General features: G+C 51.0%; 4 protein-coding genes across 6 annotated transcripts; all 4 read left to right on the forward strand.

Annotated features, from left to right (window-relative positions):
- Positions 1-468: 468 nt before the first annotated feature.
- Positions 469-3,129, forward strand: LOC310810329 (uncharacterized protein). 3 transcript variants are annotated; one of them, XM_083678035.1, is made up of 3 exons: positions 469-637; positions 1,040-1,125; positions 1,208-3,129. In XM_083678035.1, the coding sequence occupies exons 1-3, from the start codon at positions 598-600 to the stop codon at positions 2,543-2,545; spliced, it is 1,464 nt and encodes a 487-aa protein (XP_083534161.1). In that variant the 5' UTR covers positions 469-597; the 3' UTR covers positions 2,546-3,129. The 3 variants fall into 3 exon arrangements, with proteins under 3 accessions (XP_083534161.1, XP_083534162.1, XP_083534163.1); XM_083678036.1 differs by lacking the exon at positions 1,040-1,125 and having other exon boundaries at positions 1,206-3,129; XM_083678037.1 differs by lacking the exon at positions 469-637 and having other exon boundaries at positions 646-1,125; positions 1,206-3,129.
- An 806-nt stretch (positions 3,130-3,935) lies between these two features.
- LOC310810704 (uncharacterized protein) lies at positions 3,936-10,505 on the forward strand (the record flags this gene model as incomplete). Its single annotated transcript, XM_083678551.1, has 4 exons — positions 3,936-4,153; positions 4,918-4,970; positions 5,558-7,557; positions 7,645-10,505. The coding sequence occupies exons 3-4, from the start codon at positions 5,808-5,810 to the stop codon at positions 10,503-10,505; spliced, it is 4,611 nt and encodes a 1,536-aa protein (XP_083534677.1). The 5' UTR covers positions 3,936-4,153; positions 4,918-4,970; positions 5,558-5,807.
- A 2,100-nt stretch (positions 10,506-12,605) lies between these two features.
- LOC310810705 (zinc finger protein 629-like) lies at positions 12,606-15,245 on the forward strand (the record flags this gene model as incomplete). Its single annotated transcript, XM_083678552.1, has 5 exons — positions 12,606-12,777; positions 13,352-13,760; positions 13,818-13,876; positions 14,311-14,583; positions 14,965-15,245. The coding sequence occupies 5 exons, from the start codon at positions 12,606-12,608 to the stop codon at positions 15,243-15,245; spliced, it is 1,194 nt and encodes a 397-aa protein (XP_083534678.1).
- A 3,772-nt stretch (positions 15,246-19,017) lies between these two features.
- On the forward strand, positions 19,018-24,608 carry LOC310810356 (uncharacterized protein). The gene is made up of 5 exons (XM_083678075.1): positions 19,018-19,091; positions 19,251-19,378; positions 19,486-20,586; positions 21,341-21,763; positions 22,034-24,608. Exons 3-5 carry the CDS (start codon positions 20,331-20,333, stop codon positions 22,987-22,989), a joined length of 1,635 nt encoding a protein of 544 aa, XP_083534201.1. The 5' UTR covers positions 19,018-19,091; positions 19,251-19,378; positions 19,486-20,330; the 3' UTR covers positions 22,990-24,608.
- Positions 24,609-24,677: the final 69 nt, after the last annotated feature.

Raw genomic sequence — 24,677 nt, forward strand, 5'->3', positions numbered from 1 at the left:
TGTTCTTTTGAGGTAATGAAGACTCTCGATTGCGATCAGCACACCTGGGTTACACACCTGGGTTACACACCTGGGTCACATGCAAGTATGATGGTGTTAGAAAGGCGATATACTGATTGGTTTTGCCAGATGATGGTTAATATCAACAACATTTATTGTACACTTTTAGGGCTAGTGAATTGTCTTGTTTATATGGGTGTGGACCAAGCAGGGAACAGCCATCCCATATGAGAGTATTCTCAGAGCATAAGCTAATAGTTGATCCATTGTTTTCAACTGGCTATTTCAGAAATTAAAATCGTATTCACCACCATACAGCTTACATTGCCTTTCAACAGTCCCGTCCAGTATGGTGTAATACTACTACACGCCTCTGGGGGAGCAGTGTTTCCACCCGAGGCGCTCGCCGCTCCAACTGGAAACTGAAAACGAAGAAGGAAGCTGGTCTCAGCCTCCCATCAACCCAAACAAGTCCAGCTAGCCGCTAGCAGCTAGCCGCTAGCCGGGGTGGGAATATGGATCATCATCACCGCTGAATTCCCGTCATAAATGGCAGCTAAAGGCGGCTAGCTAAGAACACGAACTTGAATCGGAAATATGAATTCGGACCGTGGCTCCGTTGTGGAGATAAAACAAGGTAATTGTCTAGCCGGTTAGCTAGCTATCCAGCTAGCTCACCTGTGAACGTCACCCAGCCAGCTAGCTGGTTAGTAAAAGGACGGTTTATGATCAGTGTATTTATCTATAATTATGTTCGTTATGATGTGGCTGCTAGCCAACAAGCTAGGTGGTCGGGCATCCTCGTCGTCAACCTGACTGGACACTGGTCTGGTAGCCCTGAACTAGGATCGACATTAGCTTGTGTGACTGTTGGCTAGCTCTGCTGTTTTGTGGTAGAATCACAGATGTGTCTTTTGTGTGTGGACCCCCTGGAAGAGCAGCTGCTGCAGTAGTAACATCTAACGGACATCCTAATAAACTATAAACGCAGTCAGTTTACATTTCTGCTAGTCAATCTAGCTAATGCTCTTCCCTGCAGCTATTATGCCAAATCATCCCCTCTTCCCATCCACGACGATGACTTCCATCATTACAACATTGACTACTCTGTCATCATCAGCCAGAGTAAGATAAAACAACAAATCGACAATCAAGTCAAGACAAATAAGTTAAATTCTAATTCTTCTTAAATTCTGCTTTCCCAGAGACTCCTAGTATTGAATCACCTTGCCAGGGCCTCAGGATGATGATGCCCAAGTCGAGGTGCCCCCCTCAGCCGAGGTACACTCCGCAGCCGCATCCCCACCCCGACCTGCCCATCTGCGTCAACTGTGACCAGATGTTCCCAGACAGGATGTGGCTGGAAGAGCACTCCTGCCCCGCCGTCAAATACATCTGCTCCTGCGGCACGGAGTTCAGCACGTACACGGACATGCTGCAGCACAGCCTGGGGCACGAGCCGGGCCACACCGGCGTGAAGAAGTTCCAGAAGGAGGAGAACCAGGGTGGCTGGACCGCGGACGATGGGCACGCCACGCCATCCTCCCCCACGCTGTCCTCTCTGACTCTGCCGCTGCCGTCCTCTCCTGGGCCGTCTTCCCCTGCTGTGCTGTCAGCCTCGACGCCGCAGGCCCCTGCCTTCCCGCCCGGCGTCCCCGTAGTGGACTTCTGGTACCAGTACCAGCCGGTGGTTCTGATCGAGACGCTGAGGAAGTTTGATGAGAAGAAGGCGTTCACGTGCGCGCGCTGCGAGCAGGGCTTCCAGGAGAAGAAGAAGCTGATCCTTCACCACAACCTCCACATCAGGACCAAGGTGGCGGGCTGCCTGCGCTGCGGCCTGCTCCTGGTGGGCAGCAAGACGGCTCCAGACCACCACCAGTGTGACCCGGCCGGCGCCGCGGCCCAGAGCCGGTTCTCCCGGGCCGTGGTGGTGAGGGAGAGGAAGCCCATGAGGCTGTACCGCTGCCAGCGCTGCCCGGCCACCTTCACCCAGGAGCTGCAGCTCAAACGCCACCTGACCTCCGAGAAGAGTGCCTGTCGGAAGGTCGTCATCGGCTCCGTGCTCAGCACCTCTGGGCGGTACATGAGCTGGAGCACCGCCCCCACCGCCGTGGCCGGGGGAACCACCGCCGGGGCTTCTGGGAATCAGCGGGTGACGGGTCACATGTGCGGCGTGTGTCACGAGCTGTACCCGTCCGTCCCGCTGCTCCAGAGGCACAAGTGCCAGGCGGCGGCGGAGTTCCTGCAGCGGCAGCAGCCCAACGGGCGGCCGAGGGCGAGCGCGAGCGCCTACTCCCTACCGCCCCGGAACGGAGACAAGGAGCTGGCCTGGAACATCCAGGCCTCCAGGAGCGTCCGACTCCCACCCCCCCAGCAGCATCACAGGGCCGTGGGGGTGGACCGGAGGACGGCGACCCACCCTCTGACTGTAAAGACAGAGGAGGAGTCAGACGATGACTGTTACGTGATAGAGAACTCCTCTGCCAAACCTAGCCAGCTGTTCTACCACAAACTACCCTCAGGCCTCCCGGGACTCAAGACATGATCTGTTCCTACAGCCTCACCATGTTCCCCCATGGTGGGTTTTAGACTATGATGCAGTTGGAGGCTGGTGGAGGTAGAAACGGGAGGACGGGCTCGTTGTAATGCATGGAACGGAATAAGGAATGCCTTTGATACCATTCCTCATTCCATGCATTACAGTGAGCCTGCCCTCGGATTTCTACCTCCACCAGCCTCCCCTGGACAAGGTCTACATATTCTCCTCCTTTTGTAAGATATCAGCATAGATCTTATTACCCCTGGTCTCCTTATTACCCCTGGTCTCCTTATTACCCCTGGTCTCCTCATACTCCTCCCATCTCTCCAGCAGTTGACAAACTGACTGATGTTCATGAAGTATCAATGAAACCACATGATTCAAAGAAGAAATAACACATACTGTAAGTCAGTGTCTGTATTATAGTTTGTTGTTTTACAATGCTGGCAGGTTTATTTGGTTTGTTTGTTTACAGCAGAGTGTGTGGTGTGAGTGTGGACCACCGGTTGCCTTCCTCCCTGTATGTTGTGGGTAGTTGTCTGAATCTTTTAAATACTGATAATTTTGAATAAAAGAACAAATGTTTATCATTTTGCTCTCTTGTTTTTCATATCAAAATGTGGAAACCATAAATAAACTGCTTGTTCTGAACTTGACTATAAGCTATGCATTACAGTACAATACAACTTTTACTGTCCATTAGTTGCTCAACTGAAATTAATCTCTTTGCATGTGCTCCCATGAGACACGCACACAGTTTTTATATACATGCACACACACAGAGGACAGGGTCAACTGTAGTGGAGGGCCCCAGAGCAGTTGGGGGTTAAGTGCCGTAGTCGAAGACACCATGGATGTTGATTCACCTTTACTCCACAGTGGCAGGACATGACCTGTTCATGCTGAATCACAACAAGGAATCATAATAATAATAAGCTTCATTTATATGTTAAAACAGTGTTACAAAGTGCTTTATAAATAGATAAAACATGCAAATAAAAACACAATTATTCGTAGAAACAGTGAAACACAACACATTAAAAAGAATAAGAGCAGCATCAATTAAAGACTAGTCTATAAAAATGAGTACACAGGACAGCGGCCACTGATACCTCCAGCATGCGGGACTGAGAGGAGTTTCGGGGGGTAGAATGAATGTTCTAAGGGAGGGAGACACCGATTCAGTCCCTGGGCCGCCCGGTCCCCCCGTCCCCCGCCCCCCGGCCCCTCCGGTCCCCCCGGCCCCCCCGCCCCTCCGTCCTCCCGGTCCCCCCGGTCCTCCCGACCCCCCGGTCCCCGGTCCCCCGGCCTCCGGTCCACTGCTAAAGAGGCAAAGCATATCGCAACGCCTTTTCCGGTTTATCACGGATGTTAGTTCAAGACATGAAACGATTAAAACAGTTCTCTCTATCTAGAGAAATGGATGTCACCCACGAATTCATCTGGACGTTTTCATAAGCATGCACGTTCTTTAGGATGCGACCTTTTATACGTTTTGATCTTTGACACATTTTCTCTGCACACAGACGGACCTCATGTCGGGACTCGGGAGGCATGAGTTTGTGTAGCTAGCCAGCGAGCTAACGTTAGCTACCGGAGCTAGCCAACCATTGTGTGAGTATTGACGTGATTACTGAAACATCAGACCTCTGATTGATCCGCTAGGTTAGCTAGCTTTCTCTACATGGGTTTATTTCTTCCTGGTCTTTGTCTGGTGAGGTTTCGTTAGAGTTGGTTTATAAACGACGTGACGATGACACCCAACACAAACACCTGCAGACTTAAATACTTAAATATGTCAGTTTAGCGGATTGCCTTGTTGTATGTCTGCTATAACAACGGGCAATCTGGGACTGGTACATCGCTTTTGGGACATTTAAATTAACGATATATAGCCATTGGTTTTTTGAAGATTTATAACTTAGAATATGCCTCATGAGCTTAACGCAACTGTTTTACCCCATCAGAACCCGAAATGCATCAGCTTGTTTAAGTTTGTTTTGCATACATGTATAAACATGTTTTACTCCATTGTTTGTAAACAATGTAATTGTAAACAAACACTGGATAGCGTGTGTGTGTGTGTGTGTGTGTGTGTGTGTGTGTGTGTGTGTGTGTGTGTGTGTGTGTGTGTGTGTGTGTGTGTGTGTGAGAGAGAGAGAGAGTGATCGCTGAGAGTTTTGACAACCAAGAAATTATGTTTCTATATGTATACCATCACCCCACCCCCAGCCAGAGGGGAACAGAGTGATGGAAGGAGCCACTGGGCCCTGAATGAGAACATCTACTGTAAAATGGCTGGATGATGACAGTGATTCTGGTTGTAATGCTTCCTCCCCCCCCCTTCTCTCCTTCTCTCCTCTGATTGATCTGTGAAGCCCAGAGCCTCAGCCTGCCATGGGGAACATGATGTCCTCTAGCGGAGGAAGAGGTAAGGACCCAGACCCAGACCTATACCCCTATACCCCAGCCCTATAACCAAGACCCATACCCCAGACCCATATCCCAGACCCCAGCCCTATAACCCTATAACCCAGCCCTATAACCTAGCCCCAGACCCAGACCCAGACCCAGACCCAGACCCATTTCCATCCTGAGCCTCTGCCCCATCCCCAGCCCCATCCCCTGCATGCTTTGCCTGACAACCAAAAGGTAACCAGCTACTGACCCATGCCATCTAAATCGATCCCACTCTATTGAATTTGTTTTTTTGAGAGGAGACCATACAATTATGTCTCATTAGATCATCCCATGGAAAGCTGTGTTGGGGCTTCCTTTAGCAAATAGCATGTTTGTGTGTGAAATGTTTTTGTGTCTATTTCTATGTTTTTATTTTTGAGAATATATTTTAAAAAAAAGAGAATGCACACTTTGGTGAGGTGAAGGCGGCGGGTGAAACTTGCTGCACACTTCGATGCTAATTATTGTTTTGAAAATATAAATATTTTTTTAGAATAGAAAAGGAAAAAGGAAGACATGCATATAACTAAGTTCTGTCTTGTTCATGTTTTCCTGTAGGCATTTGAAGAGAAGATCAACCTAGAGGAGGACAACAACAGCCCTGCCCTCCCCTCTCTAAAGGACTCCTCACAGAGACCATGCCCCCCGAGGGAGGCCCCAGCCCAGCAGGACCCAGCCGAGACCCAACCCTCTGACTCACTCTCCCCCCCCAGTGACCCCTGCCTCTAATGACTCCATCTGCTCCCAGAGGAGACAGTCTGTGGAGGTTTGTCACACACGGAGGAAACGCCTCAGGCCCGGGACGAACATGGAGGAGAGGACCGGAGACTCACCTGTGAGCTGTCGTTCCCCAGCTGAACGGGACACTGCGGACCCTAAGGGGACTGAGCCAATCAGGACCTCTGTTACTAGAGAGCCGGTAGATGTGATGAGGCCTGAGCCAATCATGAACTCTATCACTAAAAAGCCGGACGCTGTGGTGGGGCCAGCGGAGGTGGTGGTCCGACGGAAACCCGGTCGCCCCCCCAAGAAGGCCAAGCTGCAGAAGGCTGCAGTCGACCCAGAGCTGAAACCCGCTGGTCTGATCTCTGCAGAACCGAAGCCGAGCCGGGACGCTGATGCAGACCGTGTAGTAAACAGTGATGAGCCGCCTATGAACCCTGAACCAGCCCAGAGAGGAGTGGTCGTCCATGACTCCGCCCCTCCAGACCCTAAACCAATAGACCCCGCCTCTCCAGACCCTAAACCAATAGACTCCACCCCTCCCGACCCTAAACCTTTAGACTCCGCCCCAGTGGTGGTTAAGAGGAAGCGGGGTCGACCCAGGAAGACAGTGAACGCGGCTCCGGTTGAGAAGACTCTTGACTGTGTTGTGACCAACGACGGTGGCGGCGTGGCGGAGGTGGAAGCTGACCGGTCTGGACGGACGCGGAGGAGTAACAGGGGTGGTCCGTCACCCTCTCACACTGCAGTTGAAAAGGTGCTTTTAGAATGCAAGGTAGACTTAGAAAAGATCAGTAGCATTCCGTCACTGTCACATGAGAACAGCAAACACATCCCCAGAATCATCTCCAGCAAGCGGAAGAGAGGAAGCGTGATCGCTCCGCCCAGAGTGACCAGACTACGGAATACTCCCAAAGATTCCGGAGTGTTGAAGGGTCCCGCCGGCTGTGGCGAGGGAACGGAGAGACGTGATGTTACAGGAAGCAGGAAGGGCGTTCAACAGGAAGTGGTTGAGGTTGAGGGAAGGAAAGGCAGTATTGATCCTCAGCCTGCTGTTGTTGCCCAGCCTGCTGTTGTTGCCCAGCCTGCTGTTGTTGCCCAGCCTGCTGTTGTTGTCCAGCCTGCTGTCCCTGTGAAGCGGAAGGTAGGACGACCACCGAAGAAGACGACACTGGTGAGGCGGTTAGCGCTGGCGCAGAGGGCTTCAGTCTCTGAGGCCGCGCCTGTGACCCCCCCGGACCCCCCCCAGCAGCCCCCGGAGAAGGCCGCTACCAAACCGCAGCTGGCCCCCAGCGCACCTGCCGAGACTGACACTGGACCCACGCTGACACTGAACCCCAGCGACGTGTCAGAGTCACCTGGTACTGTTGACTCTCCCCGGGCCCAGGAGGCCTCCCTCTCCAGCCCCAGAGCCATCCAGATTCCTGGGAGGTCGACCCAGAAAGACGAGGTCCTCCCCAACATCAAGGCCGAGGAGGTGGAGGTGGAGCTGGGGGATTACGACCACTCCCCTGCCGAGTCAGACAGCCACACCGCAGTGAAGACCGAGCTCCACACTGCTGCTGCCAGCTGTGACCACACCGTGTTCAAAGAGCCACTCAAAGTGGACAGAAGGAGAGGAGATTTGAGACGGTTGACAGCAGTGGAGGAGGTGGTGGTGGAAGAGGAGGAGGAGGAAGTGGAGGAAGTTGAGGAGGAGGAGGAGCAGAGGAGCACAGATGGTCTGAGGAAGAGGAGGAGAACACAGTGGCGAACCTTCGGCATGAGGAGGAGCAACAGGAGGAGGAGGTCTTGGTGGAACGACAGAGGGAACGATAGAGGGATGTCACAGGGGGGTCCGGACACTGTGTTGAAACAGCAGGGAGGGGAGGAGGAGGGAGGAGGAGGAGGAGGAGAAGGTGAAGGTGAAGGTGAAGGTGAAGGAGGAGGAGGAGACGACAACGACAACAACGTCGGAGAGGAGGTGCAGGGTGGAGAGACACCGGAGGGTGACCCAGATGATCACTTTTCTAGGGGAGGAAAGGAGAGGAACACTGATGGAGATGGACTAGGAACTTTGACTCAGGAGTCCTGCTCCGAGTCAGATATCCTCCTCGGTGAGGAAGCAGCAGCTCGTGGCAGAGTCAAGAACGAGAGCGATTGTTCGGACGAGGACGACGCGACCGAGAAGAGTAACGCAAACCCCCGGGGGCGTGGCCGACCGCCAAAGGAGAAGGGGGACACCAGATGTGAGGACTGCGGTCGCGTGTTTAAATTCATGTCTCAGCTCATCATCCACCAGCGCTCCCATACGGGCGAGAGGCCCTTCAAGTGCTTCGACTGTGGCAAAGATTTCTCTCAGTTCTCAAACTTCAAATCTCACATGAAGAAATACCACAGGAAGAGCTTCCAGAGGCTGCAGTGCCCCTACTGCAAGATCACCTTCACCAACTCTGAGGAGTTCATCTCTCACTGCAAGATGCACTCTCATTACCTCAACCAGGACTCCGAGACGGGCGGGTACCGAAAGGAGAGCAGGAAAGACAGCGCGCGTACCCCTCCCTCTATCTCCCAGAGCAACAGGAGAAACCACGGCAACCTCAGGGGTGACAACGATGTCGTCGGTCTACCCCCTGTTTCTCGGAGAAACGTCAAACACGAATGCCAATACTGCGGGAAGGAGTTCCAGTTCCGGTCCGGGTTGAAGAAGCATCTGAGAACGCACACCAAGGAAAAGCCCTACGAGTGTGAGGTGTGTGGCAAAGGCTTCGGCTACTCCTACACCCTCCGGACCCATGAGGTCATGCACTGGGCTGTGAAGCCCTATAACTGCACCAGGTGTGGCAAGTCCTACCATCAGCTCCGCTCGGCCAGAACTCACTCCTGCAAATCGGACCGGAGGAATCGGGACTCCGGCTCCGACAGGCAGGTGAAACCCTCCTTGTCCTACCACTGCCACGTCTGTAAGAAGATCTTCTACCACTTGCAGCAGTACACCGTCCACATGAACACCCACACCAGCGGCAAGCTCTTCAGCTGCGTGTCCTGCGACCAGCGCTTCAGCTGGTGGTCCGAGTTGAACGCACACCGCAAACACTGCGGAGGAGGCGGCCAGCAGAGGGCAGCACCCTCCAACTCTCCGCTCAGGAGGAGACCTAGAGACTCTAATAACCAGCATCAACAACCTTCCCCGCCGTCACAGCCTTCACAACAGAGAGCTGTCCAGAGCCGGTCCCTGCCAGTCAGACAGACCGCCCCCCCCTCCCCGGCCCACGGTCAGTCAGCTCAGCCCCCTGGACAGAGGAGCTCCTCCACCTCCCTATTGAGCAGTGACGCCCCTCAGAAGAAACAGACCAGCCGCCAGCCCTCCCAGTCTCGCCCAGGCAAAGCAGCCTCCTCCTCCTCCTCTCCACGGCCTTTCCAGAGGACCGTCATCCCCACCCACAACCTCTCCCACCTGGTGTCTAAGCTGAACCAGCTGGACCGCAACTCTGACCCCAGGAAGTACCTGTGCCCACGCTGCGGACGCCTGTTCAGGCACACGGGCAGGCTCCGCGCCCACATGTTGACCCACGCCCGGGGCCAGAGCTACGACTGCAGCTGCTGTGGCAAGACCCTGGAGAGCTGGCACAAGCTGTGGCGCCACCAGCGGGTCCACAGGCAGAGGCAGGGCAGGTTCATGTGCCCCAGGTGTGGCCGCGGTTTCCGCTTCGTCGGCCGTTACAAGAAGCACATGAGGGAGCACCCGGACTTCCAGTGGGTCCAGGAGAGGCCGAGGAGAGCCCCCTCAGACCCCAGCCGGAGGCCCGCGTCCCTGCCTTACCAGTGTGAGGAGTGTGGCGCCAGCTTCACAACGCTGGACCTCCTCTTCAGCCACCAGCTGTGCCACACCTCGCCGCAACACAACAGCCATGACTATGATTACCATGGTTACGACAACTCCTCATCCACTGATGACTGTCGTTCCGGCGTGACTGATTCTAACTCTGGCGTATTAAACCACCACCCTGAACCCCTCCATAACCCCCCCCCCTACCACCACCCCCACCCTTCTCCATCTCTCCAAGCCGACTCGCCACAGAGAGGCTCGCGTCACCCCCATGTCCTGTCCTACCACCCAGGCCTACCTCACACAGCATCACCCCTGGTCCCCATGCCTTCTTCAGCCCAACAGACACACTACCAGCCAGGTATCCACCAGTCCTATCAGACCCTCCAACAGCCCAGTAGCTCCTCTCCCCTGTACACACACACACACAGCATTCCCAACACCTCTCCTCTCTACACACACACACACAGCATTCCCAACACTTCTCTTCTCTACACACACACACACAGCATTCCCAACACTTCTCCTCTCTACACACACACACACAGCATTCCCAACACCTCTCCTCTCTACACACACACACACAGCATTCCCAACACCTCTCCTCTCTACACACACACACACAGCATTCCCAACACTTCTCCTCTCTACACACACACACACAGCATTCCCAACCCTTCAATCAGGAAAGAAAGGGACGTATTTGGGAGACGGGTTCGGACGTATGAGAACGCAGCGAGGCGCTGGACCAGAGACAGACTGTCCTTTAGCAGGTCGCAGGAGGACCAAGCAGTTCAGGAGGCGGTGAGGGAGGAGGGGGTGAGGGAGGGGGTGAGGGAGGAGGGGGTGATGGAGGGGTTGAGGGAGGAGGGGGAGAGGGAGGAGGGGGTGAAGTGTGCGGAGTGTGGGGTCTCGTTTTCTGTCCTCTCAGAGCTGTATGAACATTACCTGCAGCACGCCAGAGGAGAGCTGTGAGGAGCCTGAACTCTTTACCCACGACGGAACATGGAATGAAGGAAGAACACCGGCCCCCTGCCACCACCCCCCACCCCCCACCCCCCCAGCCTCACACCGAGCCGTCAGTGAGGTGAATAAATGTCTCAGGACTGAGAGAAGAGTGCTGCCAGGCCTCCAGCCCCCCCTTCCAGCCCCCCCTTCCAGCCCCCCCCCTCCAGCCCCCCCAGAGTGCAGCTTTCGTTTTCATTCAGTTTTGAGTTGAGTTCTGTTTGTTGCTGCCCGTCTATGATGCTCTATGTCATGTTGAGTAACGGTGAATTTGGTTATTTTTTACGATATGTTGTTTTAGTTACTTGCACATCTATGAGGAGGCAATTGTACCATTTTGCAGTTTGTATTGGCTTGTGTTTCTTACACATTATGTGGGAAATATCGTACTTGTCTTCATAAGATGTTCATAGCTTTTAATTCAACGCAGGTTTGAGTCAGGGACAATTCATGGCCTACAGTCTATTTTTCAAAAAACGTTGAAAATGAATTGAACATCAATTATAATATTTTGTCTTGGACATTATCACATCGTAATGCATTTTTTATGATTTCAAGTCCTCAGCTGTTTGATGAAGAATGTGTTTTAATATAACCAACAAATACAAGATGTTTTCAGTCCCATCTATTTTGACATTCATGTAGACCTATTCTGTGTCTATAAACATATTGAAATTTGCCACTTTTACAAAGACAAACAGATAAATGTATTCACAACCACTATGCTTGCATAATTAACAAACCTTAATTCCCTACGTTTACAAAATAATTTGTTCTGTTAAAAACTGTTGTTGCTCCGAGTTTGTTTCTGATAACTGACAACTGTTCACGTGCGTCTGTTGAATGTGTCAAGCAACAATAAAATCCACTTTTCACATGATCTGGTTCATTGTCTGTTTCTGTTCAGAATAATAGATACAGCGTATACTGTATAGAGGACGTGTTGATGTTGGGGTACAGATTACAAAGCTTGTTTGTCTTTTGAGGTTTTGCAGTAGTTTTGTGGCTAATGCCACTGTGGATGATGGATCTATGCACTTACACCATATAAGAATGACAGAAGGTTGATATTAAAACATAATTATTCAATTCATATCCACAATGAATTTGTTTTACAGTTCATACGGTCTTCAAAAACAATCTGTTGATTTTTTCGTTGTGTAAAATGATGGAGGCGCGGCTAATAGTGTATTACGGTCGCCAACGACATCAAGGGGCGTGAATAAAATCCTTCACCGTCAAACCGTCAAAACACCGGGATGAAAATCAATGATCATCTTAGTCCCGCTGTAGCTGGTCTCCTCTGCTGCGGACAGAGGATCCATTGGGTCTTGCGGAGCAGAGACGGTAAGGGCGACGGCAGTCCAGGCAGTAGAGGACTGGGCATCTGAAGCACCGGGAGAAGTCCCAGTGGGCCGGTGGTAAAGAATGGGCCGGGCCGGGTGAGAGTCCAGGGCCGTTTTGTAGTCCCAGTCCGTCTCTGAGTCCAGGTCGCTAGAAGATGAAGGCCTTCATTCTTTCGTGTGTGTGTTATTACATTGCTCCTGTGATCACTGCCTTAAAATTATGATTTTACTAAAGGAATGATTGAAGCTATGTTCCTTTAGTCACAGACTGTCACTACAACTGTGGAAATGTTTAGATTGTCTGTTTGTGTGGAAATGATAGTGTGTGATCAGCATAGTAGACTACTGACCCTGTTAGGCATTGTGTGTGTGTGTCTTAGACCTAATCAAAGATATAAGTCAATTTAATTAATTAATTTGTGATTAACGTCTTAATCTGTCACTGCCAGTATGGATTCGTCCCTCCATGTCACAGTTAACAAAATGGGATGATTGAGAGTGTGACTCTTTCTCCATTGTTAGAAACTCGATTCCTCACGTCCTCTCCTCCTTCCTCCACTCGTTTCCTACTCAAAGGAAACAAAAAAGGCATTGGAAGAGAAGCCCTAGGTTCCTCCCTTTAGACTCCTTCAATGCTTTTTAAGTAGGAAGAGAGTGGAGAACAGAGAAGAGGACACAAGGAAACGTGTTTCTAACAGGAAGGGTCTGTTTGTCCAGAGGAACGATGCTGACGGTCGCTGTTAAACACGAGAAGGCGGACCCTGAGGACCAGACAACCAATCAGTACCTGACGTCTGCTGTCAAACAGGAGAAGGCGGACCCTGAGGACCAGACAACCAATCAGTACCTGACGTCTGCTGTCAAACAGGAGAAGGGAGAGGAGTCAGAAGAACAAGGTTTGTGTGACCATCCGGGATCCGAACCAGGGTCTTACATGGGAAAACCAAGTGTCTACCATTAGACCGAAAGGACATCCTCAACACTTAGGTTTACATCTCAGGCAGGGCTACCCATCATGACAGCGTGATTCCGAACCACCTCTGCTACATCTGTACCAAGACTGTTGCATAGAAAAAGAAGCATGTTAACAAACATTTAATTAGATGATCATGTGATATAACATCCTCTTCATACCCTGACAATGCCATCTCTAGTTGTCTACCTCGTTACAGGTACAAACACGTGTTACATTTAAATGTGAGTAATTTAGCAGGTGTTCTTATCCAGAGTGACGTACAGTAAGTACACAACTAAGTGGTTACCTAGACGTCAGAGAGGCGGCTGGTTCGATCCCCACCCCAGGAGGAAGCTGGTGACTGGAGGGTGGCTGGCATCATATCTAAGGTGCCTACCTCTGCCAGGGTGTTGTCTCGGGGTTCCCCCTAAGGGATCGCTAAAGTAGCCATCTTCTTCTTCTCTCCACGCAGTGTGGGTTCAGCTCTGATAGTCAACAGCTCTGTCTCTCCCTAGGTGACACCTCAGCTCTGTCCCTGGAGGTCCAACTCCTCAAGGATGACCAGGACCCCCACCAGGGAGAGGGGAAGAGAAAAGCAGAGGAGAGGAAGGGGGCGGGGGGGTCAGGCTCCACGTGGCGCTGTCAACTGTGCCGACGCTGCTTCAGCTCCTCCTGGGAGCTCACGGGGCACTGCTGCACCGCCATCTTGAATGGAGGGGGGAGGGGGGAGGAGGAGGAGGAGGAGGGGGGGGTCAAGCTGGAGTTCCGCTGCCCGGTGTGCGGCGACCGTTTCCTGCGGCCCACGGCATTCATCATGCACCAGCGCAGCCACGCGGCCCAGTCACGCTACGTCTGTGGCGTCTGCGGCCGCACGCTCAGGACCCTCCGCAGGCTGGCCGCCCACCGCCACTCTCACCCCCGCCGGCACGGAGTGGAGAGGAGATGGGGGGAGGAGGAGGATGGGGGGAGGAGAGGGGGAGAGACGGAGGGAGAGGAAGGAAGCAGGGAGGGTATCCCTGATGGCTCTAACAGACCCACAGGTGAGGAGCGTCCGTGCTGCTTTCTGTTGTTGTCATGTCTCCTTTATGTTGTTGCTGAATGTTTAACATATTAGATATTATTAAGATAGAAGAGATTAACCTTTCATATACTGCACAAAGTGTTTGAATATGTATTCATTCTCTATAATAATAATAATAATGTTTCTCATGTCTCCTTTATAGTTCCTGAATGTTTACGATACAGTGCCCTCCATAAGTATTGGAAAGAGGAAGCATTTTGTCTTCTTTTAGCTCTATACTCCAACAGTTTAGACTCATGTTTAGTATTTGGTTGACAATCCTCCAATAACTGCCTGAAGTCTGCGACCCATTGATCCCACCAGAGGCTGCGTACATCCTCTGGTGATGCTTTCCTAGGCCTGTACTGCCGCCATTATAATGATGTTCTCTCTCCCCCCCCCCCCCCCCCCCAGCCCAGCCCTCCCAGTGCCACCAGTGCTTTATGACGTTCCGCGACCCAGAGACAGCCGAGCGTCACCTACGCTTCAAACACCCTGCTGACTATGAGAGATGCCTCCGCGGGCGTACCGTGTTCGCCTGCTGTGTCTGCGACCGCACCTTCCCCTCCTCACGCCTGCTCTCCGCTCACCAGCGCACACACAGCAAGTGGAGCCTGCCCCCTGCTGGCGCGGAGGACTCACTGCATGGCAGCGCACACAGAGAGACAGAGGAGGAGAGGGTGGGAGGTCAAACTGAACATTCGAAAACAGACGGTGAGCACAGATCTCTGCAATGTACTGAGATTAACCTTTCATATACTGTAAAATAGGTGTTCATTCTCTGCAATAACAATAATTATTATTATGTTGTTCTCTCTCAAGTTCATCTTACTCCAGTCGGTTTGTAAAATGATTTTAATCCAGGTGTGATTTATATCAGGTGTGATTTATATCAGGTGTGATTTATTGATGAAAGCGTTCAGGAGCCTCAGCTCCACGCTGTGGTTCTACAGTGCTGAGAAAGCGACTTGTTCAGCCGCCGTTTGAAATAAAATCTTTCTGTGGACACAGCCCATAATGCAGTTGGGAAATTATTTTGTCGTTGTCTAAAGTTTGTTTTTATTTCAGGCACGGACATGGAGAAAGACAGAGCTGCCACTCCAATGAGCTGTGAGCACTGTCACATCATCTTCAATGACCCTCGAACCTGGGAGAGACACATGACAGCCAAGCACCGCCCCTGGCCCCCCACAGCCAATCAGAGCCAACCAGAGACAGGAACAGGAAGTGGGTTGGTCTCCAGGCCGGCGAGGGGTCAGCTCCGCCCCTTCCACTGCTCCACCTGTGGGGAGAGGTTCATCCAGGAAGTCTCCCTGACCAGACACACCTCAGAGGCTCACGCCAGCTGAGGGAGGAGGGGACTGTCTGTCTGAGGGGGTAGACATGATGGAGAGAGTTGAGGGAGGAGGGGATTGTCTGTCTGAGGGGGTAGACATGATGGAGAGATAGTGTAGTTGAGGACTTGGTTCACAGAGAAACATGACCTGGTGCTAATATGACATAATGGCTGCCTATGCCTAGCACTGACTGTTTGTAATGATGTCACCCAGAATATTGATCCTGTGTTTCTGTGTGCTGCTGACAAAAACAATGTACTGTCACAAACTGTCACCTGAACTCCATCTCTGCGCAACAGCACTTAAATGTCAGGAGCTATAACTCGCAGGTCCTGTTTATTTATTGAAATCGGAGAGACTGTGAAACGGTCTCTGTCCGTTTATCACAAGTTGTTCCTCCGACGCCACCGGGACAATTTTGATGATACTTGGGACATGTATGAAATCACACTGATTGGCTAAATATCCACCTAACAACTGGCTGACAAATCCACTGATACCGTCCATTACTGCAGGGTGTGGTCACCAGTTTCCCTTCTGCTTTGGACTAAATATCCTTGTACTGTGGGGCAACAGAACTTTTATCACTGCAGGAACAATGTTGGTGACATGAGGAGCAGCTGTTTGAAAGATGTCTTGAAAATGAATGACTGTGGACATGTGGGTTGATTACTTCATGTCCCAGCAGCATGTGTTGTTGTGTTCAGGTCCCATCTCCAGTAGCCTGGTATGAATCAGTTCCTAACTGCTGTCCCAGTGACACCATTAGTCTGACATGTTAGACTGTTGCTATGTGTGTAGAGGTAAAAAGTGGGGACAAAATGGAGGATAAACCCAAATAAATTTGGCGTGTCTGAGGTGGTGGGGGGCGGTTGTGGGCCTCTGGAAGACAAGACACTCTGGTCTGATCTCTCTGGTCCTCAGCAGTCTGACGTACTTGTCATAGTGGCATCTCTTTATGTGCTTGTGGAGTAAGATCTGAGCCGTGTAGGAGAACGGACACACAGAGCAGGAGAACACCTGAGACTGGGACTCCCCGTTTTGGGGGGGGGGGATGTCAGAGAAAGGGTGAGAAAACAGTTTAACCAACTATGTTGAAACCACAGAAATTAGTTATATAAATCAGTGTAATATAGAAGTTGAAACTGAACAACAGGGAGAGGAGGAGAGGAGAGAAGGAAGTGAATGTAGATGAATGTGAATGTGAGAGGAGTCAGGACAGAGAGAGAGGAAGAGAGACTGAAGGAGAGAAAAGAGAGGGATGGGAGAAAGAGGAAAATATGAACCTTTGGCTTGCCAAAGGTGTGCTCTGTGGCTACAGAGAGCCTGACTACCAGACTACACTATTGACCAGTAGCCTCATATATCCATCCTATCCACACAGCAGGACAGATACCTATAGCCAGCATGACCAGGTGATTCCTCTTCATGTTCTTGTAGTGGACTTTCTCCCATTCCTCCAGGCGGGCCATTCCTCCTCCACTCCACCATGGAGACATGCGTCCGCAGGTCCTGGTAGACATCCTCCTAGCGGTGCGCAGGTGTATCGGTTCAGCCTCAAGCATTGGTGTACGTACTCACCACTTCTCATAACTACTACTAGTCGTTCTTCATAACTACTACTAGTAGTTTCATCAGCGTCGTAAACTTTAAAATGCTACCTGACGTTAGCTGGCTGGCTGACCTGCAGCTAACTACCGCTCACCTCTTCACAGGAACTCATGCTAGCCGCTACTAGATGGACCTGGACCAAGGCTCCAAACCCTCCTCGACCTTCTTTGCGTTAGAAAAATAGATAACTTATTACTATTACTGCTCATATGAGCGAAACTACTGGTTGTACTTTATATTAGGCATCATTTAGCTTTTACCAGCAAGCGTATGTTGTTATCTACTAGCGACGACACATTAGCTTGCTTGTAACTAGCTGTTTTTCTGTCAACCGCCGGGCTCTGCTAGCTAGCTAGCTAGCTAACTACGTTTCGTTGGGGCTAACACAGCCAGGCACACCCCCTCATAAAATTATGAAATATTAGATAATAGCGTGTTTAAAGAAAATAATAATGGAAAGAAACAGTCCCTTTGGCCTGTGAGGTTTCCTCTAGCGACCGTTGGTCTCAGGTCTTTCTGAGGTAAACGTTGAGCGCGAGGGATGGGACAAGCTCCTCGTGTCTCCATGGCATGCGATGTCCTATGAGCAGCGAAGGGCAAGACCACTGGACCACCCTAAACCATGTCTGATTTAGATCTGTTCAATAACGGCTAGGCTATGCGTCTCTGCCAGGTTTCCTGGAAATGTGCCAACATGAGAACACCTACAGGTAGAAATATACAGGTGATAAATCTATATATAACACGTGAACTACATGCATTTACATTACATTTACATTTTAGACATTTAGCAGATGCCTTTATCCAAAGCGACTTACAACAACTACATTTGTCGAAGTAAGTCAATCATCTATCCATCAGTCATCGTAGAAAGAAAAAACAATCTATGCTAGGACCAGGGGCCGTTGGCTGTCACAATGCTCGAAAAAGGAAGAATTACTTTTTTTTTTTTTTTTTTTAATTTACTGTAGAGAAACTGTACAGGGGGGTAGTGGGATGAAGAGGTCTTTAGGAGGGACAGTCAAGATCTATCTTCAGTCTACGGCGGAAGATAGGTAGTGACTCTGCAGTCCTGACAGCAGTGAGAAGCTCGTTCCACCAGCGGGGCGCCAGGACAGTGCCACACAGCCAGCCGAGGTGGAAGAGCTGAGTGATCAGGCAGGGGTTAGGGTTAGTATAGGGTTAGGCAGGGGTTAGGGTTAGTACAGGGGGGGTTGAGGGATTGGTCGTTGCTAGGCGAGCACTAGGGTCTTGAATCTGATGCGAGCTGTTACCAGGAGCCAGTGAAGGGTGTGGAGGAGGGGAGTGACATGGGAGAATTTGGGGAGATTGAACACCAGACGGGCGGCAGCGTTCTGGATGAGCTGTAGAGGCCTGATGGAGGAGGCGGGGAGACCGGCCAAGAGTGCGTTGCAGTAGTCAAGGCGAGAGATCACAAGTGTTTGGACCAAAAGTTGTGCTGCTTCTCTGGTGAGGAATGGACGTATCCTTCTGATGTTGTAGAGGGAGAATCTACAGGAGCGTGCTGTCGCTGTGATGTTCACCACACAGGATAAGTGGTTGTCAAGGATCATCCCAAGGTTCTTGGCTGTGATGGAGAAGTGTTGGAGAGGGCAGGCTTTCCCTGGGAGGAAGAGCAGCTCAGTCTTGTTAAGTTTGAGCTTGAGGTGGTGGGCTGACATCCAAGCGGAAATGTCTGCAAGACACGCAGAGACACGTGTTGCCAATGTGTCGAATGCAGCAGACAGGTCCAGAAGAATGAGAACAGAGGAGAGGAAGCTCGAGCAGAGTGGAGTGACAGAGACGGAAACAGTGACAGAAACAGAAACAGTGACAGAGAGACAGACACAGACACAGTGACAGAGAGACAGAAACAGAGACAGTGACAGAAACAGTGACAGAGAGACAGAAACAGTGACAGAAACAGTGACAGAGAGACAGAAACAGTGACAGAGAGACAGAGACAGACACAGTGACAGAGAGACAGAAACAGAGACAGTGACAGAAACAGTGACAGAGAGACAGAAACAGTGATAGAGAGACAGAAACAGTGACAGAGAGACAGAAACAGTGACAGAGAGACAGAAACAGTGATAGAGAGACAGAAACAGTGACAGAGAGACAGAGACAGTGACAGAGAGACAGAAACAGTGATAGAGAGACAGAAACAGTGACAGGGACAGAACTCTAGCGCTGAGAAACATGTGACACCCTCGTCGTGACGTCAGTATTCCGCGACGCTCTACGGTTTGTGTACAATTTCAAGCTTGATCGGAGGTTCCGTTTCGGACAGCTGCATCAAATGTGCTTTTGTTTTGTTTTGTCTGCCGCGTGTATTTATCGGAAGGTGAGTAGAACAACATTTCCCCAACTTAGTCAATTTTGTCATTTTTACACTTATCGCAGCGCCCTGCTAGCAGCTAGCCAGAGTGCTACATCAGCACCAGAATAGATGCGGAATGCGCAACCGTTGCGGATGTGGTGCAGAAAAAAATGCGCATCGATGCGACAAACTAAATTCGACTGTTGTGAAGGTGCTTGACTTTATCCTAACTTTTAAACCCATGTTTTTAATGATTTTACATTTGTCAGTTCTGTAACTGTATGGTAGGTAACATGTCTTATGTTTCTCTCTTTGTAGAATTGATATCCCCCCTCCTCAGTATATTTCGTACTGATGTCGCTGGCGGGATATGGCCGCTTGGATGCAGCATTTTCAGCTCGTCAGAATTCCTTCAACTTTATTTGGACCGCTTTGTGTTGTCTGTTGATGCGGCTGTGGATAGAGTTGTTTTGAAACAACTGTCAGTGAATTACTGGGCTAGTTTTAGTGGCTTTTAAAAAGTGTAGTTGCCTCCACACACGAGTAGCCTTCAACTGATGAACCTCTGGACCTGGCTGTGCCTGCAGGTGAATGGACACAGAAGATTCCAGTCTTTCTACACGAGATGCTGTCCTAACTCCACTATCCGGTCATGTGCCACTTAACTGCAGTCAGTGGAAGACTAGTATAGTGAGGTATAGTGAGGTAAGAGTGAGGTAGAGTGAGGTAGAGTGAGGTATAGCCAGGCAAACAATGCTTGAATGTCAACAACAACAACAACAATGATTCTGTATGAGACTCCAGTGTCTGTGTGAATGGAGCACAGTCAGTCTGTCAGTCTGTCAGTCTGTGTAACCAGGCCTGGTCAGTCAGTCAGTCTGTCTGTCTGTCTGTGTAACCAGGCCTGGTCTGTCAGTCAGTAAGTCAGTCAGTCAGTCAGTGTAACCAGGCCTGGTCAGTCAGTAAGTCAGTCAGTCTGTGTAACCAGGCCTGGTCAGTGAGTAAGTCAGTCAGTCTCTGTAACCAGGCCTGGTCTGTCAATCTGTCTGTAAATAGGCCTTGTCTGTCAGCCAGTCAGTCAGTCTGTGTAACCAGGCCTGGTCTGTCAGTCAGTCTGTAACCAGGCCTGGTCTGTCAGTCTGTCTGGCCTGACCAGACCACTCATGACGGAGTACTATGAAGAGGGGGGGCTGCTGTACGAGCACTCGCCTCCCATGCACATCAAGGTGGAGTCTCCGGAGGGGCCGTTCGGGGGCGGGGCGTCGGAGGACGGCTTCCCCAGGGAGGATGACGACTCTGAGGGCAGCTGCGACCATGCCAGTGGGCTGCCTGGAGGTCTGCCCTTCAACGTGGTGGTGGTCCACCCCAGCCTTATGGCCCCAGGGGTGTCCTCAGACGACCTGCTGTCCCTGGAACACAGTAAGAGGGCTTAGGATGGCTAGATAGGCCATGCAGATGGAGAATAATAATACTAATACTACTACTAATAATAATAATACAACATTACATTTGTATAGCGCTTTCTCATGGACTCAAAGCACAGTCACATGCATAGCATCCAGTCCTATACATGAATAGCCTGCCTGAACAGGGAGGTTTTTAGCGAGGTCCTAAAAGAGTCAACACTGAGCAGCTCTGATGGTATTACACATGTCAGCTGTATTAGAATTCGGGCAAAAGAGAGACTGATTTCAACGGTTATACGTTCACTGCCTGTTTTTATGCTGTGAGTATAGTAGGCTATAGTCTTCATTAGCTCTAGTGTTCACTTCATATGCCATAGTAAACAGATACATCATGTAGAGATAAAGGCATCCATTGTTATTGGTTCAAATGTCAACTCACCAACTGCCAAAGAGTTCCGGAACCCTCGCCACCTAGAGGGCCAAGTGTTCTATGTGGTGTTTACCTAGCAGCAACACTCCGATGGGCTACAAAATGAAGCGTCATTATTTATGCGTTTCTGGTGAATAAAGTCACCCTTGACCTCTAGAATGTTGACAATTTGGGGGCAACTTTATTCACCCACGGTGCTGAATGAGTGAAACTCACAAGAGTTTAAATGAGCATGTAATTAACATTAGGATTTTCTCTTTCTTTCTCTACCTACCCCTCTCCCCCCCCCTCTCTCCCTCCCCCTCCCCTCCCCCCCCCCCCCTCTCTCCCTCCCCAGACAGGGGTATGTCTTCAGCGTTGTCATCAGGTGGTGCTGGTAAGAGGAAGAGCCGGTTCAGCGGGGCGGAGCTGGAGGTTCTGGTGTCGGAGGTGACCCGGTGCGAGGGCGAGCTGTTCGGCCCGGCGGGGAGGCTCCGGCGCCGGGAGAGAGAACGCATCTGGGCCGGCATCCTGGAGCGGGTGAACGCTGTGTCCCGCGTTCCGCGGACCCTCCGAGAGGTCAAGAAGCGCTGGGACGACCTGAAGAGACGGAACGGGGGCCGGCTGGCCGACGCCCGCCACCGCAGCTGCTACCTGCCCCCCAGCAGAGGCTCCGTGCTGGGCCGCTCCGCTCAGGCCAGCCCCAGGCTTCACCAGGCCAGACAGAGGCCGAGCACCAGAGGGAAGGCCAGCTTCACCAGCTTCACTGAGACGGACCCAGGTGAGGCTGAGCATGGTAAACACAGGTCTGGTCAGTACGGGAGGTATGTAGATCCGTTTATCTGCTTCAGTTGATCTCATTCCGACCCCTGCTAACAAGAACAGTGTTTTTTTAAACATCATCAACTATCATGTCGCCACAATTGAGTCCCATTTTGTCCACTATTCAGACTTATTTTAAGACTTTCTTTGATCATATCATTTGCAGTGCAGAGACATGTCCATTGTGATTCTAACCTGCCTTCCCTCTGCCCTGTCTGGTCCTGTGCAGTGGGAGGAGGGGGGGAGGGGTTGGAGAGAGACGCCCTGGAGAAGGAGGAGGACAGCGGGGAGCGTGAGGGGGAGGTGGGGGAGGTGGGGGAAGCGGAGTGTGATGGAGCAGACAGCAGCATGGAGGAGAAGCTCGGTCTGGGACTGGGACTGGGCATCGGACCCCCCCCTACATCAGAGCGCTGGCTGCCCCCCTCTCCCCTCTACAGTGCCCCCTTCCTCAACGGGACCCCCCAGCCCAGTCCCCAGCCCTCCCTGGGGGCCCAGCAGGGCCCGCTGGAGGCCCCCCCGCGCGGCGCGTGGCTGGAGGAGGAGCTGCGTGGGCTGGGGGAGGCGGCGCTGCAGCTGGGGGAGAGGGTGGAGCAGAGCCTCAGGGAGTTTGGAGAAGGCTTCAGGCGAGACATGAGAACCCTGGTGGCCTCGCAGGAGTCTCTGGCCGTCAGCCTGCAGCAAAACAATGTTCTCCTTCAAAGGCTACTGGGAGTCCTAGAGGCACAGCAGCAACCACAACCACAACAACCACAACAACCACATCATATACAACAGCTACCATCGCAGCAACCCCAACAGCAGATCCCGCAGCATTCACAACAACAGCAGATACAATCACAACTACAGCAGCAACAACAACAGCAGATACAATCACAACTACAACTACAGCAACAACAACAACAGCAGATACAATCGCCACAACTGTCGCAGCAACCTCAACAGCCCCATCCTCAGCCCCAGCCCCAGCCCCAGCCCCAGCCCCAGCCCCAGCCCCAGCCCCAGCCCCAGCCCCAGCAGCCAGGTAATCAACCAACTGTAGGAGCAGCCCCCTCCATACCACCACCACCACCACCCCCAGATATACTAGATGGTACATCCCACCCTGATCCGCCCTCAGTCATTAACGGAACAGTCCAACGGCCTCGGCGGGGGAGAACTGATCACAGGAGGAGAAGAAGGCGTTAGATGAAGAGAAATGTACATAAAGCTTTGATGGATGTACTTAATTTATTTTATTTTCTGTCGTACTGTACAATCTGATTTGAAATGATTGTTTTGCCCCATCTCATTGAAGTTGTGTTTCTTCAGTAGCTTACGTCTGCCATTCAGAGCGCACTTCATCCAGCAATGTTTGCCTGACCATAAAATACTTGACACTGAGATATTATTATTTATTGAAACAGTGGGTTGAGCTGCAGCAACCGGACAGACACAGAAACGTCTACCAGAACCAAAGACTCACGCTGCTGATGATAAGAGTGTAGCGGAGGTGATTCGAAATCACTCTAGGTAGCCCTGCTAAACTGTCGCCCTCGGACCTTGAGGACGTTCTCTTGGCCCAATGATAGATGCTTGTGTCTTCCACGTGAGAGACCCGGGTTTGAACCCCGCCCGTCACAAACGGATACTTTGGATCATCAAAATACAATCGCTATCTAACCAGGGATGAATTGACCATGCCTTTCCCAGGCTCCGTGACCTGTGGTTCCTCCCAGGTTCACCCCTGTGTGTTTGTACATGCATTGCTTCACACGAGAACCAACATCATTCTGCTTGTTGAATACTGTCCAGGTGCTGTAGCTAGATGACATCACTACATTGACATAAAGCACTGCAGAGTGTGCCCATGAAGCAGTCAGCAGCAGCTATGAAGGCAGTATATAACACAAGGTTTCTATCATAGGAGCATCTTACGCGTAGTAGTAAATTCCTACAGTTCGATTGATAGTTGTCATGGTTTCAATTAAATGTACCATGCATACAGTATGAATATGTCTATGCTAATCTGTCTCTCAGTTTAATGACACACATCTTCACATTCAAATGCATATAATGCAAGTAAATATTGTACAACAATGTATTTGCCATTAGATGATAAATCATTACAATAGGGCTGCAATCTTTCAGATGTGGAAGTGTTTTCCTAAAGCACGTCCATGTTCCAGGTTCCAGGTTCCACTCATCATATCAATGTCTGAAGCATTTGTGCCGGTATGACGCTTTTATCCTGCATGACAGGTCTGATATGTGGACAGTAACAGACAGGTCTGGTGTGTAGGCAGTAACAGACAGGTCTGATATGTGGACAGTAACAGACAGGTCTGATATGTGGACAGTAACAGACAGGTCTGGTGTGTAGGCAGTAACAGACAGGTCTGGTGTGTGGACAGTAACAGACAGGTCTGGTGTGTAGGCAGTAACAGACAGGTCTGGTGTGTAGGCAGTAACAGACAGGTCTGGTGTGTGGACAGTAACAGACAGGTCTGGTGTGTAGGCAGTAACAGACAGGTCTGGTGTGTAGACAGTAACAGACAGGTCTGGTGTGTGGACAGTAACAGACAGGTCTGGTGTGTAGACAGTAACAGACAGGTCTGGTGTGTGGACAGTAACAGACAGGTCTGGTGTGTAGGCAGTAACAGACAGGTCTGGTGTGTAGGCAGTAACAGACAGGTCTGGTGTGTGGACAGTAACGATGCGATGGATTGTAAACAAAGGAAACATTTGTGTACCATTTTGCACAGTTTATACGGTAAACAGCAGAAGGGTTCTGCAGACATGGAGTAACTACAGTTGAATAAAGGCAAACATGAACTCATTGATCTGCGGGTGTGTGTGGTGTGTTAACGTGTATTATTGATGTGGTGGGAGCAAAG

This window comes from Argentina silus, assembly GCF_951799395.1.
Source record: "Argentina silus genome assembly, chromosome: 10".
Lineage (NCBI taxonomy): Eukaryota > Metazoa > Chordata > Actinopteri > Argentiniformes > Argentinidae > Argentina > Argentina silus.

Coding starts and splice junctions, on each gene's coding strand:
- LOC310810329 (XM_083678035.1), top strand. CDS start 598: ATGAATTCGGACCGTGGCTCCGTTGTGGAGATAAAACAAG. Junction 638..1,039: donor CGTTGTGGAGATAAAACAAG/GTAATTGTCTAG, acceptor TCTTCCCTGCAG/CTATTATGCCAAATCATCCC. Junction 1,126..1,207: donor CTCTGTCATCATCAGCCAGA/GTAAGATAAAAC, acceptor GCTTTCCCAGAG/ACTCCTAGTATTGAATCACC.
- LOC310810356 (XM_083678075.1), top strand. CDS start 20,331: ATGACGGAGTACTATGAAGAGGGGGGGCTGCTGTACGAGCACTCGCCT. Junction 20,587..21,340: donor CCTGCTGTCCCTGGAACACA/GTAAGAGGGCTT, acceptor CTCCCTCCCCAG/ACAGGGGTATGTCTTCAGCG. Junction 21,764..22,033: donor CTTCACTGAGACGGACCCAG/GTGAGGCTGAGC, acceptor GGTCCTGTGCAG/TGGGAGGAGGGGGGGAGGGG.